The sequence below is a fragment of the Lolium perenne genome, chromosome 2, assembly GCF_019359855.2.
Source record: "Lolium perenne isolate Kyuss_39 chromosome 2, Kyuss_2.0, whole genome shotgun sequence".
In the NCBI taxonomy this organism is placed as follows: Eukaryota; Viridiplantae; Streptophyta; class Magnoliopsida; order Poales; family Poaceae; genus Lolium; species Lolium perenne.
The window spans coordinates 20,867,278-20,886,962 of record NC_067245.2 but is presented as its reverse complement, the minus strand read 5'-3'; the positions used below and the strand labels follow the sequence as shown (position 1 = coordinate 20,886,962).

The 19,685-nt window shown below is 42.8% G+C and overlaps 1 protein-coding gene across 1 annotated transcript; it reads left to right on the top strand.

Moving 5' to 3' along the window:
* Window positions 1-5,072: 5,072 nt before the first annotated feature.
* LOC127329796 (uncharacterized) lies at window positions 5,073-6,359 on the top strand. Its single transcript, XM_051356235.2, has one exon. The coding sequence runs from the start codon at window positions 5,073-5,075 to the stop codon at window positions 6,357-6,359; it is 1,287 nt and encodes a 428-aa protein (XP_051212195.1).
* Window positions 6,360-19,685: the final 13,326 nt, after the last annotated feature.

Below are 19,685 nucleotides of genomic sequence, written 5' to 3'. Positions count from 1 at the left end.
TGGGATCTAGTCCATGATCATGCAAAACAACTATGCTATATTTTTGCATAAACAATTAGATTATGTCAAATGTGAATTATTAGAGTTGGATTCACTTCGAAATTCAAAATGGTTGATTTTTAAGATTTATTTGAATGCTGTAAAGTATCTGTTTTGTTATTTATGCTATTCAAAATCTACACAACATATGGGGTTGAACCCAGTGAGGTTAGCTAGATCAAATCATAAGCTTTCCAGAACATTTTGATTTGCTAAATTTGAGTTTGTAGATTTTGAACTATTCAATTTATGGCACAGACCAGGATTGAATTATTGCTGAAACCATTTTATTTGAATTAAATCTAACTGGGCTTAGGCGGGAAACATTTGGGCCGAAACGGTTTGAATGGGGGAAACAGGCCCAGTAACGGCGCGGGCCTGCTGGCAAGCGGTCCCACGCGTCAGTGGGTTATTTCACCGAAACGGTACCTGTCAATGTTGGCCGTTGGATTAGAACAAGATCGCACGGCTGTGGTGCTTCTTCTTCTCCGGCGAGAGGAGGGTGTACTGGCGGTGGAGGTCGGGGGTCGGCGGCGTGCTGAAGCTCCGGCGATCAACGGCGTCGATGCACAGCGGGGTTGTCGAGGACGGGGAGTGTACTGGTGGTCGCGGCGTCGCTTGGGGAGGCGTCAATCGTCGTCTTCTTCCTCAGTACCGCCGCGGAATCCAGCGAGCAATTGACGGGCTATGGTGCAAATTGGAGAGGGGGAGTGAGTCGAGGAGGTCCAGGAGAAGGAGGGGAGCAAGTTTGGTGTGGAGCTTGAGGCACGGGAGAGGCTCTATTTATAGGATGGAGGGGTGCTGCGGGGCACGCTCGCGGTCGATCATGGCGACGGCGATTGGAACGGCGAAGGGGCAAGGTAGAGGTCGCGTCGTGTAGGCGACGTCTAGGCGAGGCTAGTGAGCGTGAAGGGACGGCAGAGGAAGGACGGGAGCGTGCTGGCAACGTTCGAGTGCTCTCAGTACGGGCGCGGCAGGTCTCGGATCATTGCGACGGTGACAAGGCTTGGGCGAGCTAGCGAGGATGTCTACGGGGTAGAGGAGATGGGGGCGACGCTTGATGCAGGAGTAGGGCTGCAGGGGAGGACGAGGGTGATGGCACACGCGCGTGCTCTGGCGCGTCCAGAACGTGCCTGTGCGCGCTCACCGCGTGGCCTGGCATGATTCTGGCGTGTCTGGGCATGCGTTGTGCAGCCAATGTCATGCAAGCTGGGAGCTAGGAAGGGTACTGGCGTGCTCAGGGGAGGGTAGGCTACCTATTTGACATGGTGAGAGGGATAGGGAAGGGGTAGAGAGGATGAGTGTATGTGGGTGAGCATGGTGCACGGCATGGTCGGTTTTTGCTCTCCATAGGCTTTAATCATCCAAAGCAAGTACTGGGAAAGATGCAGGGGACAAGGGGGAGTAATGATCAGCTCTGATCATGCAGGGTTTAGTTGAAATACTGGTGTGTAAAAGCATGTCTCACCATTTCCAAATGTTGCCTGCCAGGTGTTCGAGGAAATGGCCGCAAGAACATTTTGGTCGAATTTTGGATTTCTTTTTGGTGGATCTCAATGATATAATTAAAGAGAAAGAATGGTGGTGGTGGTGGTCAATTTGGTGAAGATTTGTGAGATTTCAAATTTGGGGTTATCTTCTCATTAATTCAAAGTCTCCACTTGGCAATTCTCTACTGGTCAACCTGGTCAACATTAGCGTGTGTGGTCAACATGAAAGTTGTTTACCTTGACATGGTCTTGGATGACATGGTAATAGTTGACCAAGTTTGGTTGAAGAAAAGTCAAAGCCAGAGGGGTAAAGAGGGGATCATGTTAAAAATCACACAAATGACCATCATCACATGTGAGATGGTTTTGAGTTAAACTTTGATTTTATTCTGGTTTCTTTGATGCATTTGGGTTTGTTTGAGTTATATAAGTATGTTAGAAACCAAAGATGGAGCTATGGTGGCCTTTGGTGAAGATTTGCAATATTGGCCTTATGTGTATGCGAGTGAAATTGGGATTTTCTCCCTATTTAATTTCTCTCCATTTAATTTGACTTTTGTTGACTCTAATGTGATTCTTATTAGTTTAGAAACATTTTCAAACCATTGAAACCATTTCAAATGGTCTTGTTCAAAGATTTGCAAATTTGGCCTTAATGCATAAGAGATGAGGTGTCAAATTTTACTAAACTTGTAAATGGTTGATCTTGCTTTACTTGGACATGGGTTAGGGTTAATTTAGGGTTATATTAGGTTTGGAGAAGGTTTCACATCATTTGGTCAAGGTTTAAAGTCATAAGGCAAAAATTGGTGAAATGGCTATGTGCCACATATGCCTCTATGCATATGTTGCATTTGAATTTTAACTTGACTTGGCTTGACCCAAATGGTGTTGTTGAGTGTTGAAATGGTATATAGGAGTGATCCCTCCATTCATAACATGTACTAGGGTCAATATTCTTAATTTCACAAATTTGCACTTTTCTCTCATATGCCTCTATGGCATTTTTAGTTTCTTTTTATTTTCTTTGGAAACAACTTGGAATTGGTTTGATAGGTACTAGGTAAGGTGTGTGAAGTTTTTCCAAACCTCTAAGCAAAGTGGAAAAGCTTAGGGTAAGGATTTATAAAAATAGTCATAGGCACATATGCCTTTTTCTTATTTAATTTCCTTTTATTTTATTTTTGCTAGGATGGTGAAAAGAGGGGTAAGGTTTAGGGTTTAAGATCATTTCAAACTATTATAACAATCAATCATGGCAATAGCGCAAGAATTAAACAAGATCACTATGTATCATACTTCATTTAATAAAAGTTTTTTTTGGTTCCAAAATGTGGAACTAGGGAAATTCATTTGTTTTGTTTTGAAATTTTTGGGATGTTACAGTTTAGTGGCTAGGATCCCACTAGGTGGTTCTTGGTAGCTCCTAGTTCATGTAAATCCTCTACTGGTGCTATATGTGCATTTATCTTTGCTTGTTTGCACATCTGTGCATCTATCCTTGCTTATTTGCACATGAATAGTGTCTAGATGGGTTTTGGCTCTAGCTGCTCCCTTTTCTGCCAATGATCCTTGGTCAACACCAAGTGATGACAACCCCATGAGCATCTGCTCATCTCATGCCTTGTGTCATGCAAAAATTATGGATTGGATCCACTGGATCCTCTCCAGGTATTTGATATACCTTGTTCCAGCTCCTAGATGGTTAAGCTGAACTACTGTTGAGCAGTTGCTGGATGATCTTGGTTACTTTCCCTGCTCCTCCTAGCTCCTGATGATCTTGTTTAAGTCCCCATGTCTTCTGTTGGGTTTTGGTTGGTTGATTTGGATGGATAAATGGTTTCAGTGGTTGGTTGTGCTATTCTTGAGCAAGAATAGGATGAAGTGTGCATTGTTCCTTGCTGGTTGTTGGTTGAATGATTATCTGGTCAACTTGTGATTTCTTTATAGGGTTTCTACCCTTTTATACTGGTTGTGGTTCATCTCTGGCTGTGACACACAAGCCTGGCATGACTTGGTGACTAAGCCCTGACCTTGGCTTGCTGTTGGATCCACAGCAGCTCTATGAGCTGTGTGATCCCTTGGTAAAACTTGAGCTCCTGTGTGGCTCAGGTTTGGTCTGCTGGTGCATATCTTGGTTATGGCCAAGTTTTGGACATTGCCAAGTGTCCTAGACACTTGGTTTTAACCCCCCCTGTCTAGTTTCTCACTTGACTTAACCCCCTGTCTAGTTTCTTCTTTCTATTTTGCAGGTTTCAAAGCTAGAAATGATCAAGGGACAAATTCTTTCAAGACACTTAGTTTAGGTTTTAGTTTATTGTAATATTCTTTTACTTTGTTTTATTATTCATCCAATTCTTGTAATTATAAATATTGTAAATACAATGTATATGTATGTATGATCAATGAAGCTCAAATTTTCCTTATGAGCTTATTTGTAATTGTATCAATTACTTATGAATTATTTGTTTATAAATATTGTGATTGGAATTATGTAAATACATTTGATATGATTTGAATTATGAAGTAATTTGAATTATGAAGTGTTTTGAATTATGAATTCATAATTCCTTTATATTTATTGTTTATCTTTTACTTCTTTAGTTTTAAATCCAAATATGACTTGTCAATTCAAATCAGCTCCCAAATTCAATAATTACAAAAGAGGTCATGTCAAAATTCTAAACCTCACATTGCCTAACCCTAATTGCAACGAGAGAGAACCTCGATCCCTCTTAGGTTTTTATGCAATAAGGCGCGAAAGTTTTTCTCGTTTTGCGATGAAATGCACATCCCAATTCTAAATCCACCATTCGATGTTCCTATGTTCTGGGTTATTACACCATGGTGGTACCAAGTGTTGTGAAAACGACTCACGCAATAACCCCTGGTGGGTCTTCGAGGAGGCATGAGTTTCCCATGCGGTGGTCCAGTGGTGCTTAGGTGTCGGATCATCCCTATAAAATGCTATTTATTGCCGTCCAACTTAGTAGGCATCGGTGCGTCCAAATGTAATAGATGAAGATAAAGATGGGGTTGCATGGACAAGAATATAAAACTGGGGAGATGGATACAGATAAGCACCCTTGATATTTAATATAGAATAGGAACACAACAAGAGGAGAAGAGGAAAATGTATCACATGGTGGGCCCCACAAAATGTTCTCTCTTCTTCAGCAAGCGCGTGCTAGCCTCGAAAAATGCGCCGTGCCAAAAAGGCAACCGCACACACGCCGTAAATTAAGCGACGGTTAGTCCAAAAATCATTACTACATATGACATAATTGGACACTATGCAAGTGGCACCCACCACGAAGTGCTTAATAAGTAAGTATCCACTTTTTTAATTGTATAAAAACATCTATCTATTGCGATAAGTGTACCATCTTCCCGTTCCTTCTAGAAGAGAAATTGATGGCTATTAAAGAGATCAAAAGCTCACATGGGAAGACACATCTTCCTCTCCATACTCGCTTGTTACCCCTCCCCTCTTAGTGACCACCAAGGATCCGCATCTGGACCTCTCCATCTCTTTCTTCTCCCATGGCCGAGTCTGCATTTCGGCTGTGGAAGGACCTCCATGGAGATCTCCTCACCGAGATCGCCCGCCGCTTACCATGCCCCGTCGACCGCCGCAACATGTTGATGGTGTGCCACGATTGGTGGCTCGGTGTCCGACAACCCCAGCTCCCGCGTCAACTCCCGTGGCTCCTCCTCCCGGAGACCACCACTTCTCCTGTCCCATCGCCGTGCAGAATGCGGAGGGTATCCTTTTATTGTGTCATCAGCAACGGAGAAACCCACAACCTCCGCATCGGGGAAGACACTGGAAATTCCCGCTTCTTCGGCTGTTATGATGGTGGTTGGCTCATGCTCGCCCGTGGCCAGACCAACGGCCACATGCTCCTCAACCTCCATAAGGACCAGCGCTTATTCCTCCCCAACCACGTCTATTGTGTGGCATCCGTGGCCATGGGAGGGGGTGTACGGGCAGCCATGTCCATATCCATCTTGGCCGCTACGTTCTCTTCCCCACCGGAGCGGGACACGCCGTGCTTCGGCGCTGCCATCATCGACTCGCCATGTTCGACCCGTTGCCCTCAACTTGCCTTCTGGAGCATGGAGGTGGCCAATGTTCGTCCTCCGGCGGCCATGGGGTTCATGGAGACATTATGTGGATCGTCGTCCCGACTCGAGGATGTCATACATCACAAAGGAGCTTTCCATTTCCTCAGCAATTTGGAGCATGTCGTCGTGTACGACATATCCAAGCTCAAAGAAAATGAAAGAGGTACGGGTGCGTGTTTGGGGATAAATGCACACCACTATGAGTACTTGGTGCAGGGAGGACCTCGCAGCTCCAGATCTATCAGGGGTCGCTACCTCGTGGAGTCCGATGGGGAACTGCTGATGGTCGTGAGATTTGTGGGAGATCATCCTAGATGGTCCCCGCACACAGGGGGGTTCCAGGTGTACCAGGCGACGCAGAGCCTCACCGGCGCCGGCCTGGTTCAGCACGCCTGGACCGAGCTGCATTCGCTCGATGGAAGGATGATGTTCGTTGGGCGGGGATGCTCCAGGTCCTACAACGTGGCTGATTTCCCCGGCTCTAGCTTTGGAGAGGGCATCTACTTCTTTGATGACAGGAACTCCAACGACATAGCCATGATGTCCCTGTACGCGCATGTGACACCCCGGCGGCGGTACACCACCAGTGACAACGGGAGGTGCCGGTGGGTGGAGGGGGAGCCGCGCGTCCAAGTCTTCCGACGCTGGTTCACGAGGAAGAAATTTTCGGATTACTCGAACCCGATGTGGTTCCTCCCGTGATGCCGTCATATGCAGGTTTCAGTAATGTGTTGTTTCACTGCTGGAGCTTAAAGACTTGCTGTTCTCGGTTGCTGTATAATTCATGTACTATTTTCTGGCGCATGGACTATTATCAGATTTCCAGATTTAGTTGGGAATAGCCTGAATGAATAATTAGTTGGTGCACACATGAGCTATTAGGTGAAGCGCGTCACATCCTCGTTTTGTATCACCGGATAAAAATAGCAAGTGTTGCTATGTGTGTATAGAGCAACAACTTTCCTATGTAACAAGTGCAGTGCATCACCATGTTAATGGTTGCACAGAATACAGTTTGTTTGTTTACTTAAACCAAATTTTTTTATATCTTTTAGTAAGAGTTACTCTGCCATTCAATTAGACACAAATAAAACGGAAGGGGGAATCTCATCCTGGTAGAGCATAGAAGAGCTGTGGAAGACAGTCCTATTAAGCTCCATCCAAATAACCCAAAATAATGTGTCTTATGATGCCTCTTGCCTTCCTCTTCTTAGCCTTCGGTATGGTCATGACTGATCCGCCCCACCAAGCCCCAAAATATACAACATTCGATATCCGATGCAAGCCTACTAGATCACCTTTTTTCTTTACTGTTGTCAAGAAAGAGAAATGATGGTAGATGAGTTGCATGGTAGATGTGAGATAACTTGTTGATCGGGCCATCCTGGAGTGTCGAGATTGATGGTGGTGAGAATCTTGGCGTAAGCAACCACCCAAACAAAGAAGCGATATTTTTGGCACCTTCATATATTAATGGGGCGAAAGGTGGAGCGGAGCCGGTGAATTTGGCATTTATATGCCAAAAGAGTGGTGTAAGCTCATGATGCTTTCCACCTTCAAGACATGATACCTGGCATCGGTTTCAAAGCCACCACTGCACACAATTCTAGAAGTCTTTAATTTGCCATTTTAAAACTCATGAAAATAATCGAACTTTTCTACAATACACTTAAACGTGCATATATCTTGACGACAACCTAAAGGTTTAATGGACACATCGCGAAAAATCTTTCAACATTTAATGAAAATAATATTCCTAGATAGCACCGGTCATGGAACACATGTTATTAAATCGGTATGGTTATGTGGCGACTCCGGAAGCACAACGTTTGCCCTCTACAGATTGACATCTAGCTTAAGAAGCATGAAAGCTGACACGATAAGATAGCTTCTGAAGGAAGCAAGATCGACACATTGCAAAGCTTGCCACATGGAAGCAAAGATCAAAGCCTTCCTTGAATGTTTCCTTCTCAACCAAGCTATCTCGTGGCACAATATTTGACATTCTCATGTTTGGCCACAATTCAAGTAGATAAGTATAGTTGATCACAAGTCAAATAAGCCTTTTGACAAACAATTCAAGTGAACCATGAAGCAAGATTTTATAGTGCAACCCCAACCCAACCTCATACTCTTCCCATATCGAGAGTTTTGACCCCAATAAATCTATCCCGAGAAAGTATCCAATGGAAATCACTCTAAGTAGAAAAATCTAGACAGGGAAATAAACTATCAGATTGACAAGATTTGACCTAGATCATACATCCTTTCCTTGTGTATAGTTTTTGAAAAGATGCTCATGTCTTATGATGTTTCACTAACGTTCCGCTATGGTTTTGATTAGGTTTCATAAAGTTTTGAAAGATGCATGAAATCTTTATGGAATTAGTAAACCAAGAGAAACACACTAAGAGCCAAATGAAACATATACAAATAAATCGAGCAAAACACAAAATATGGAATGTTAACGAAACACATAGAAAAACTATATGAAACAAAACCATCAAACCAAGATAAAATTTGATGCCATAGAAAAATTGCACTACTATCGTAGCTGGCTATGGAAAGTTCTCTCAATTTATCATCTGAGTTTAGAGTTCGAAAGCATTACAATTCGAGAAGATATTCAACATTGGTCTTGTTTGAAAGATCGTCAAAATAATATCGACGATGAAATGCATTCGAGTGCGGACACCTAATTCAAAATACATAGCTCTTTAGTAGCGTTGTTCCTATCTTCAATGATAGCGGTCCCCTCGTCTTTGTCTACGGCGGTGTGCCACATCGGTAGCTCCTTTGCACCTATAATCGGCATGGACCAGGTGTCGCACACCCCCAGACCATACATCTTGGCCCATTAGACTAGGTACATTTCCTTTTCTTTTTCTTTTCTTTATTATTTTGTTATTTTTGTTTCTTCTATTTCATTTCTCAAAATATCTATCCAAAAATCCTAAAATCTTTCAAAATTTAAACATCTATTAAATCTAACTGTTTTTGAAAATTTGACATTGTAAAATTTAAATATTTTTGAAATTCAACCTTTCTCATATTTGAGTAACTTTTAAATCAGAACATTTTTTAATTTGAAAATTATTTTTAAAAATGAACAAAAACTTAAAGAATTTATTAATCTACAAAAAGTATAATTTTAAAATCTTTAAATTTAAATATTTTAAAATCCGAATATTTTCTAAAATCTACACATTTTTCAGATTTGAACAGTTCTAAAATCATAACATTTTTTAGTACTAAAAGTAAAATTAGAAAAAAAGAAAAAAAGAAAAGAAAAGAAGAAAAAAACCAACGTCTTCAGAACGTATCACGCGCGGGAATGTGTTGCGCGGTACATGCCAATCTGGTAGGCATATACGATTCACTCGTGGCCTCGGGTAATGAGGTAATCCCTACAGGCCTATACCAGGTCGGTGAATACAAGTCACCGCACACCATGTGCAGGGAGATGGGCCTAGCTAATTGCGGGATTTTTTTTTCTGTTTTTCACATGCCTTTTATGTTTCTTTTATGTTTTTTTTCAGTTTCCTCTTTTTTACTTTTTATAATATAATTCTTGATTTTTTAAAATGTGAAAATGTTCAAATTTTATTTTGAAATTCTTCCAAATTTTGAATTATGAAAGATTTTTGAAATCCATTCAAAACACAAAATTTGTTCAAACTTGAAATTTGTTTAAATTCCAAAATTGTTAATTTTTAAAAATACATTCAGATTTTAAACAAATTCAAATTTTGAATTTGTTCAGATTTAGAAAACATCTGAAAATTTTAAAAATATCTCAAAAATTATTTTGATTTTGGAAAAACGTTCAGTTTTAAGAAGAGTGGAGGTACCTGATCTGATGGGTTGCGGTCCATCAAACTCCTGTGGATCCGAGGTGTGCGGAGTTGTGGAGTGGCGAAGCTTGCTGAGAAGTTCTAGGGGGGCAAAACACAAAAAAAATATTGTTTGGGGGGGGCAAATTGCTCAAATTTTCCTGTACTAGGCCTGGTGGAAAAAAAATCTCCAGTAATTGGCAAAAAGTGGGGGGGGGGGGGGGGGGCGGTGCCCCCCCCCGGAATGGTTCGTAGCTACGCCAGTGGTTGTGGTCATGCGTATCTGTCGGCAAAACCTATTAATCGCCCGTTCCACCCGCTAACTGGGGCATTTTGGGCCACAAACCATAAACGTGCTGGAGCAAGGATCTTTGGTTTTTGCGGTTTTGGAGGTCGAGTTTATTTCTTGGTTGTAAGAGCAAGATCTATATCCCTTGTTTTGTGTGTTTGATAACAACACTCGAACAATTCTAACCGTGCACAAAGTTTGTCATTGATAGGTTTCCAAGGTGTACGGTGCCCTCGCCGGACAAATTATGATCAGAAGACCGAAGCGTAGTTCTTAGGCTTTCTGGTTTTGTGTGTGTGTCGCGAGGTAACAAGGTAGGAGAGGAAAAGAGGAAAAAGTTGTTTTAGCCATAGCGGTACTACCGGTACTAGGAGCGGTAGTACCGCTACCCCTACTGGTACTGCTCTGAAATACCGCTCTGAGGATTGCACACGAGATTGACCCACAGAACAAGTTACGGTACCTTGAGCGGTAGTACCGCTTGCAAGCGGTAGTACCGCCCACGATACCGCTCAAGTACCGTAACATGTTACGGCAGTACCGCTCTGTTGCGGTACCTCGAGCCCAGTAAGGTTTGGACCCTGCTGCGGTACCTCGAGCGGTACCGCGAGCGGTAGTACCGCTATGTGTCCACGTGGACAAGTTCTATGGGGATTCAAACTCAGAGCGGTAGTACCGCTTCCCGGAAGCGGTAGTACCGCTTAGGCAAAAACAACACATAACGGTTGGATTTGGAGGGACCTATAAAAAGGCCCCTTCTTCCCCAGCTCGTTTTTAGCTCTTCTCTCTCTCTCTCTCCTCCATTGTTGCTGAGCTCAAACTGAGGGGATCTCCCTCCCTACCCAATCAATCTTGCTCATACTTTGAGGAGTGGTGGAGGAGACCCCGATCTATCGTTCTACCGAGAGAAATTTCACCAATTCGTGGTAGTCCTTAGTGGATCTTGGTGGTAGAGTTCCTATGGTGGAATCTTGGAAGAAGTGCATCCATGGAGGCTAGCTTGGTGTTGTACTAGCCCCAAGGGTTGTTGGGAGCCTCCTTGTGGTGTGGAGCTCGCCCCAACCTTGTGAAGGAATCACCGCCTCGACCGGTGCCTTAGTGGAGAAGGGGGAGCACCTTCGTGGAGCTCTCTCGAGGAAGAAGGTGAGGCATTCCTTCGTGGTGTGGCCGTCTAGCCTCTTGTGTGAGGCTAGCACCTCCTCAACGCAGACGTACTCCCTTTTGTGGGAGGAACTGCGGGAAACAAACCTAGCCTCGTCTCTGCGCCCTCCGGTTGTCCCGCTCCTTACTCTTACTATCTTGTGTGATTCCTTTGCTTGTTGTACTTGTCTAGGATCATTGTAGGAACACCGCCATCGCTAAAGCTATCACCTTTACCTTCCGTTGCACTAAAAATTGAAAAAGACTAAAACTTGACGTAGCGTCCATTCACCCCCCTCTTGATCGCTACGATCCATTCAAGTGGTATCAGAGCAAGGTTTTCTTGCTCGGGCTTTACCGCCTAAGAAATGGCCGATCAAGAGGTGAATGTGAATGGAGTCCTTCCCGGTGAGCAATCATCTCCATCATCAATTGCCGATAATACTCCGGCTACTTTGGATGACCTCAAGAAATTAGAGTCATCCATTGTATCTCAATTGAAGGCTATGATGATGGAGTTGATTACTCCAAAACCAAACCCCATCATAGATCCTAAGAGAGGTGTCAATGTTCCCCCACCACAAGTTAACACTTTTCCTCTCGTTGTATTTGTTGAGCAATCGACAAAGCCATCTCGGGAAAAGGATCTTGAGGATGTTGACACCTCATCAAAAGGGAAGGATGAATCTCCGGCTGCGGGACAATAAAGAGGTAATCATGCGGTGCCACCACCAAGTGATTACACCGTAAATGTCCCAATACCCATGCCTCGCATTTTGACTCATGGTTCACCACCGCTTCTTGAATCTAATAGCTTTGAAAATTGGCAATTCTTAATGCGTTCCCATGTGCGCAGCGCTTCTACCGAGCTTTGGCGTATCATTGAGGAAGGATATTCTCCACGAGACCCAATGAACTTGACAAGAAGGGAAGTGGTAGATGACCAACTCAACGCCACCGCCATCAACATGATTCACATGGCCGTCACGCCCAAGGATCGCGCTCATATTCGCTCGCTCAAGACCGCCAAGGAAGCTTGGGATAAACTTGACAAGCTCTTCCTCGGAAATGCAAGCATCCAAAGCTCTCGTTTCGATGAAGTGAACAACATGGCCGACAACTTCGTTATGAATGAAGGAGAGTCCCCCGAAGAAATGTACCGGCGCCTCATCGCTCTTGCCGTACAAATGCAAGATCTTGGGGCAACGTTTGTGGATGACCATTGGATCAAGCGCAAGTTCTACAACGCTCTCCTCCCTTATGAGGAAGTGAAGTTGACGGCCATCCGCCAAAATGCCTCCTTCCGTGCTATGACATCCGATGAGGTCCTTAGTGAAGTCATCGCCTTGGACATATCTAAGAAGAATGCGGAAGATCTTGTTGCTCGTGCTCTCAACACCCGCAAGCCTAACTTTGCATTGAAGATGAAGGAGCATGGAGCTAGTGAGAGCGATGAGGATCCCATTGAGTGGGGTCCGGATGATCTCAAGGTCAACTATCATGAACACATGGCTCTCGCCACCAAGAGTTTTTGGAGTGGAAACAAGACACGAAGCTCAAGACCAAGAAGATACTCATCTCATGACTCGACTAAACTCTCCTTCAAGAGTCCAAGAGAAGAACAAAAGGGAAGTTCTTTCTACAATTGCGGTAACAAGAGTCACTTTGTTGCGGATTGTATCTATGAGAGAAGGGAAGACAATGATGGAAAACTTATTCGTAAGAGCAAGCTTAGATCTCTCTCAAAGGCTCCTCCAAGTTCTCCTCTAACTACGATGACACCAAGATCTTCTCCACCAAGAAGCCTAGAGCCTTCATTATACGTGAGGAGTATTCCTCCGATGAAGGTGATGAGCGTGAAGACAAAGGGAAAGAGGGAGAAGTGGCCGCCATTGCCATCTCCACTCTCTCTCCCTTCGACTCCCAAAATGAGAACCTCATCACCAACTCTTCTCGTTGTTTAGTGGCAAAGGTTTTGTTGGAGCTAGGATATCAAGACTATATGATGGAAAAGGAGAGGCTTGAGAAGAAGGAGGAATTAGAGCTTATCTCTCTCACTCAAGCTTATGAGGAAGAAGTGTGCATGCGTATGTCTCTTGAAGTTAGTGCTCTTGTTCTTGAGGACTCCAACAATTCTCTCATCTCCCAACTTATCAAGGATCGAGATTATGCTCTTGGTTGGGTGGATGATCTCAAGGTTAAGAAGCTTTATTTTGAAGAAAGCCATGAGTGGTCACTTAAAGATGTTGCAACCTTTAGGAAAGAAGATGAAGGTCCCAATCCGTGTTGTGACAAGCTCCTTGACGAAGTTTGCTTCTTGAGAAGACACAATGCCAAATTCTTGAAAGTCATCTCAACTCAAGAGGAGGCCTTGGATGAAACTATCGTTTGAGCAAAGAGAAGGTGCAATGTTGTGATCATGAAGAAGAGATTGCCACTTTAAAGAGACACAAGGCCAAGCTAGTTGAAGTGAATGATAGACAAAATGAGTCCTTGATGGAGTACTTTCGCTTGAGTAAAGGAAAGGAAACTTATTGTGACCATGAGGACGAAATTGCAACTCTAAAGAGGAGAAATGACAAGCTTATGGTGATAAAGACCATGTATGAGGAAGCCTTGGTGGAATATAAATGGGCTAGCAAGGACTATATTTGTCGCAATCATGAAGATGATATTGCCACCTTGGAAAGACAAAAGCGCTCACTCTTGACAATGAATTCCCTTCAAGAAGAAGCTTTGTTGGAACATTTCCGGGTGAACAAGGAGAAAGAGGCTCAAGAATTCGACAACACTCATTCCCATCCGGATCATGTTCGTGAAGTCAACCGTTTGAAGTCCAAAATTGAAAGACTCCAAATTCAAGCGCAATACTTGGAAGGAGTCATTGAGAGTAGAGATAAGGCCAATGACATCTCTTGCAATGAAGAAGGAGCGGCTATAAAGCCAAAAGAGAAGAGAAGAAGTAGGATCAAGATAAAGAGGAGCATCAAGATAGGGCCCATTGAAAAATGGGTTCCTATTTCCAAGTCTTGATCCATGAAGGACCTTGCTCTCGGTGGTGCTTATTGTGTGGTTGTTTTGAAGCCACAAGTCTTATGACCGGGAGCAAGGAATTCGTTGTCGTCATCAAGCTTCTTATCTTTACCGTTCTCATGACGACGATACAAGCAAGCTTAAAGGTATTGGAGCCTTGACAAGGTGGTGATCATGTCCTACCTTGTCAAGACTCCTATGTATGGTTCTCTTTGTTCATTGCTTTACACTCTTGGGACTTTGCACCTACTATAATGAACATGTGGTGGTTCTCTTGTGGAGCTAGTCTCTTCAAGAGGCCACAGTCTAGGACTAATGGAATTTGCTTCTTTGTGTAGAGATCGTGTTTTGTAGGAATTGTGTTGAAGGAAATGAACCATGATGAAGTATCTCAAACAATTGCAATACAAATTCTATGACATAATCATTACAAGAAGAAGCAACAATGGAATGGAGTTTATGCTTAAGATCTTGGATGTCTTCATCGGCAAAGAAGGAATCCACTATATACTCCTAGCCATACTCTTACCCTAACCTCATGGGGTTGCCGGAAGTGAGAAACAAACCTAAGAAGACACTCAAACATGATGATGGAGTATAAGTCTATTGTGTGGTTTGTGGTATTGAGTGATGAGACCTTTCGATGGATATGATAGTTCTTTGGAGGAGGCGAAGTGCTTCTTGTGAGAAAGGAGATGCAATTCCCCCGGTTACCATAGGAAGGATGGGTGTAGGCACTTGCCGATCTCAAAAAGCTACCTTCTATGTGTGCCGGGGAAGGACGAAGTTCCACCTATGTGGAGCCATCTACACCACAAGGTCAAGTCTCTTCCATTAGACAACCAAGTGCTAGATCATCTCTTCCACAACCTCAAGTTCGGCATCAACAACAATGGGGTCATGGCGAGGACCCAAATCATGATGAAGATCAAGGGACCTCACAAGAATCTATCCTTTGGTCCATCCTCGCCGGGGTGCTAAAGCGTCAAGACTCTTTCATAATTCAAGCAAAGTATAGTACATACTCAAGAGCAAGATATGAGGGGGTCCAACGGTATAGCAACCCCAAGTATCAACACTTCCTTAATGAGTCCGACAAGACAATGGTCACACTCTCCACCGATAGTCGTCAAGGTTTGCTTCTCTACCTTTGTGCTTCTCATCCGGACATTGTGTCAAAAGTGGGTACTGATGTCTACGTTCCCCCTCCTTTCCTGTAGACAGTGTTGGGCCTCCAAGAGCAGAGGTTTGTAGAACAGCAGCAAGTTTTCCCTTAAGTGGATCACCCAAGGTTTATCGAACTCAGGGAGGAAGAGGTCAAAGATATCCCTCTCATGCAACCCTGCAACCACAAAGCAAGAAGTCTCTTGTGTCCCCAACACACCCAATGGGTGTACTAGTTCGGCGAAGAGATAGTGAAATACAGGTGGTATAAATAAGTATGAGCAGTAGCAACGGTGCCAGAAAATAGCTTGCTGGCGTGTAGTTGATGGTGGTAGTATTGCAGCAGTAGTAACACAGTAAAACAGTAAACAAGCAGTAGTAACGCAGCAGTATTTAGGAACAAGGCCTAGGGATTAGACTTTCACTAGTGGACACTCTCAACATTGATCACATAACAGAATAGATAAATGCATACTCTACACTTTTGTTGGATGATGAACGCATTGCGTAGGATTACACGAACCCTCAATGCCGGAGTTAACAAGCTCCACAATTTGTTCATATTTAAGTAACCTTATAGTGTAAGATAGATCAAAAGACTAAACCAAGTACTAACATAGCATGCACACTGTCACCTTCATGCATATGTAGGAGGAATAGATCACATCAATATTATCATAGCAATAGTTAACTTCGCAATCTACAAGAGATCATGATCATAGCATAAACCAAGTACTAACACGGTGCACACACTGTCACCTTTACACACGTGCAGGAGGAATATAACTACTTTAATAACATTGCTAGAGTAGCACATAGATAAATTGTGATACAAACACATTGCAATCATAAAGAGTTATAAATAAGCACCTCACTATGCCATTCAACAGTGAATAAGTATTCTGTGAAATATAGCCTAAGAGACCCACACGGTGCAAACAGGTGCACCTTTACACACGTGGGACAAGGAGTCTCCGGAGATCACATAAGTAAAACTCACTTGACTAGCATAATGACATCTAGATTACAAGCATCATCATATGAATCTCAATCATGTAAAGCAGCTCATGAGATTATTGTATTGAAGCACATAGGAGAGAGATGAACCACATAGCTACCGGTACAGCCCCGAGCCTCGATGGAGAACTACTCCCTCCTCATGGGAGCAGCAGCGGTGATGAAGATGGCGATGGAGATGGCAGCGGTGTCGATGGAGAAGCCTTCCGGGGGCACTTCCCGCTCGGCAGCGTGCGGAACAGACTCCAGTCCCCCAGATCTTGGCCTCGCGATGGCGGCGGCTCTGGAAGGTTTCTGCGGGTTTCGTCGAACGCCCCAGGGTTTTCGATCCAGGGGCTTTAAATAGGCGAAGAGGCGGCGCAGGAGGGTCGAAGGGGCGACGACACCATAGGGCGGCGCGGCCAGGGCCTGGGCCGCGCCGGCCTATGGTCTGGGGGCCCAGTGCCCCCCCTCTGGTCCTTCCCGGGTGTTACGGATGCTTCCGGTGAAAATAGGAACCAGGCGTTGATTTCGTCCGATTCCGAGAATATTTCATTACTAGGATTTCTGAAACCAAAAACAGCAGAAACAGAACTGGCACTTCGGCATCTTGTTAACAAAGTTAGTTCCGTAAAATGCACGAATATGACATAAAGTGTGCATATAACATGTAGATAACATCAATAATGTGGCATGGAACATAAGAAATTATCGATACGTCGGAGACGTATCAGCATCCCCAAGCTTAGTTCTGCTCGTCCCGAGCAGGTAAAACGATAACACAGATAATTTCTGGAGTGACATGCCATCATAATCTTGATCATACTATTTGTAAAGCATATGTAGTGAATGCAGCGATCAAAACAATGTATATGACATGAGTAAACAACTGAATCATATAGCAAAGACTTTTCATGAATAGCACTTCAAGACAAGCATCAATAAGTCTTGCATAAGAGTTAACTCATAAAGCAATAATTCAAAGTAAAAGCATTGAAGCAACACAAAAGAAGATTAAGTTTCAGCGGTTGCTTTCAACTTGTAACATGTATATCTCATGGATATTGTCAACATAGAGTAATATAATAAGTGCAATAAGCAAGTATGTAGGAATCAATGCACAGTTCACACAAGTGTTTGCTTCTTGAGGTGGAGAGAAATAGGTGAACTGACTCAACATTGAAAGTAAAAGAATGGTCCTCCATAGAGGAAAAGCATCGATTGCTATATTTGTGCTAGAGCTTTGATTTTGAAAACATGAAACAATTTTGTCAACGGTAGTAATAAAGCATATGTATCATGTAAATTATATCTTACAAGTTGCAAGCCTCATGCATAGTGTACTAATAGTGCCCGCACCTTGTCCTAATTAGCTTGGACTACCGGATCATCACAATGCACATGTTTCGACCAAGTGTCACAAAGGGGTACCTCTATGCCGCCTGTACAAAGGTCTAAGGAGAAAGCTCGCATTGGATTTCTCGCTATTGAGTATTCTTCAACTTAGACATCCATACCGGGACAACATAGACAACAGATAATGGACTCCTCTTTTATGCATAAGCATGTAACAACAATTAATAATTTTCTCATTTGAGATTGAGGATATTTGTCCAAAACTGAAACTTCCACCATGGATCATGGCTTTAGTTAGCGGCCCAATGTTCTTCTCTAACAATATGCATGCTTAACCATAAGGTGGTAGATCGCTCTTACTTCAGACAAGACGAACATGCATAGCAACTCACATGATATTCAACAAAGAATAGTTGATGGCGTCCCCAGAAACATGGTTATCGCACAACAAGCAACTTAATAAGAGATAAAGTGCATAAGTACATATTCAATACCACAATAGTTTTTAAGCTATTTGTCCCATGAGCTATATATTGCAAGGTGAATGATGGAATTTTAAAGGTAGCACTCAAGCGATTTACTTTGGAATGGCGGAAAATACCATGTAGTAGGTAGGTATGGTGGACACAAATGGCATAGTGGTTGGCTCAAGTATTTTGGATGCATGAGAAGTATTCCCTCTCGATACAAGGTTTAGGCTAGCAAGGCTTATTTGAAACAAACACAAGGATGAACCGGTGCAGCAAAACTCACATAAAAGACATATTGTAAACATTATAAGACTCTACACCGTCTTCCTTGTTGTTCAAACTCAATACTATAAATTATCTAGACCTTAGAGAAACCAAATATGCAAACCAAATTTTAGCACGCTCTATGTATTTCTTCATTAATGGGTGCAAAGCATATGATGCAAGAGATTAAACATGAGCACAACAATTGCCAAGTATCACATTACCCAAGACATTTATAGAAATTACTACATGTATCATTTTCCAATTCCAACCATATAACAATTTAACGAAGAAGAAACTTCGCCATGAATACTATGAGTAGAAACTAAGGACATACTTGTCCATATGCTACAGCGGAGCGTGTCTCTCTCCCATACAAGTATTTAATCAAACAAAAACAAAAACAAAAACACACAGACGCTCCAAGTAAAGTACATAAGATGTGACCGAATAAAAATATAGTTTCAGGGGAGGAACCTGATAATGTTGTCGATGAAGAAGGGGATGCCTTGGGCATCCCCAAGCTTAGACGCTTGAGTCTTCTTGAAATATGCAGGGATGAACCACCGGGGCATCCCCAAGCTTAGAGCTTTCACTCTTCTTGATCATAGTATTTCATCCTCCTCTCTTGACCCTTGAAAACTTCCTTCACACCAAACTCGAAACAAACTCATTAGAGGGTTAGTGCATAATCAAAAACTCACATGTTCAGAGGTGACACAATCATTCTTAACACTTCTGGACATTGCCTAAAGCTACTGGAAGGTAATGGAACAAAGAAATCCACCCAACACAGCGAAAGAAGCAATGCGAAATAAAAGGCAGAATCTGTCAAAACAGAACAGTCCGTAAAGACGAATTTTAAAAGGGCACCAGACTTGCTCAGATGAAAATGCTCAAATTGAATGAAAGTTGCGTACATATCTGAGGATCACTCACGTAAATTGGCATAATTTTCTGAGTTACCTACAGAGAATTAGGCCCAGATTCGTGACAGCAAGAAAACAGTTTCTGCGCAGTAATCCAAATCTAGTATTTACTTTTCTATCAAAGACTTTACTTGGCACAACAAAACACAAAACTAAGATAAGGAGAGGTTGCTACAGTAGTAAACAACTTCCAAGACACAAATATAAAACAAAGTACTGTAGCAAAATAACACATGGGTTATCTCCCAAGAAGTTCTTTCTTTATAGCCATTAAGATGGGCTCAAATAGTTTTAATGATGCACTCGCAAGAAATAGTATTTGAAGCAAAAGAGAGCATCAAGAGGCAAATTCAAAACACATTTAAGTCTAACATGCTTCCTATGCATAGGAATCTTGTAAATAAACAAGTTCATGAAAAGCAAAGTAACAAGCATAGGAAGATAAAACAAGTGTAGCTTCAAAAATTTCAGCACATAGAGAGGTGTTTTAGTAACATGAAAATTTTTGCAACCATATTTTCCTCTCTCATAATAACTTTCAGTAGTGTCATGAG

Excerpts from the sequence above, each read along its gene's own strand:
- LOC127329796 (XM_051356235.2), top strand. The coding sequence starts at position 5,073 with ATGGCCGAGTCTGCATTTCGGCTGTGGAAGGACCTCCATGGAGATCTC.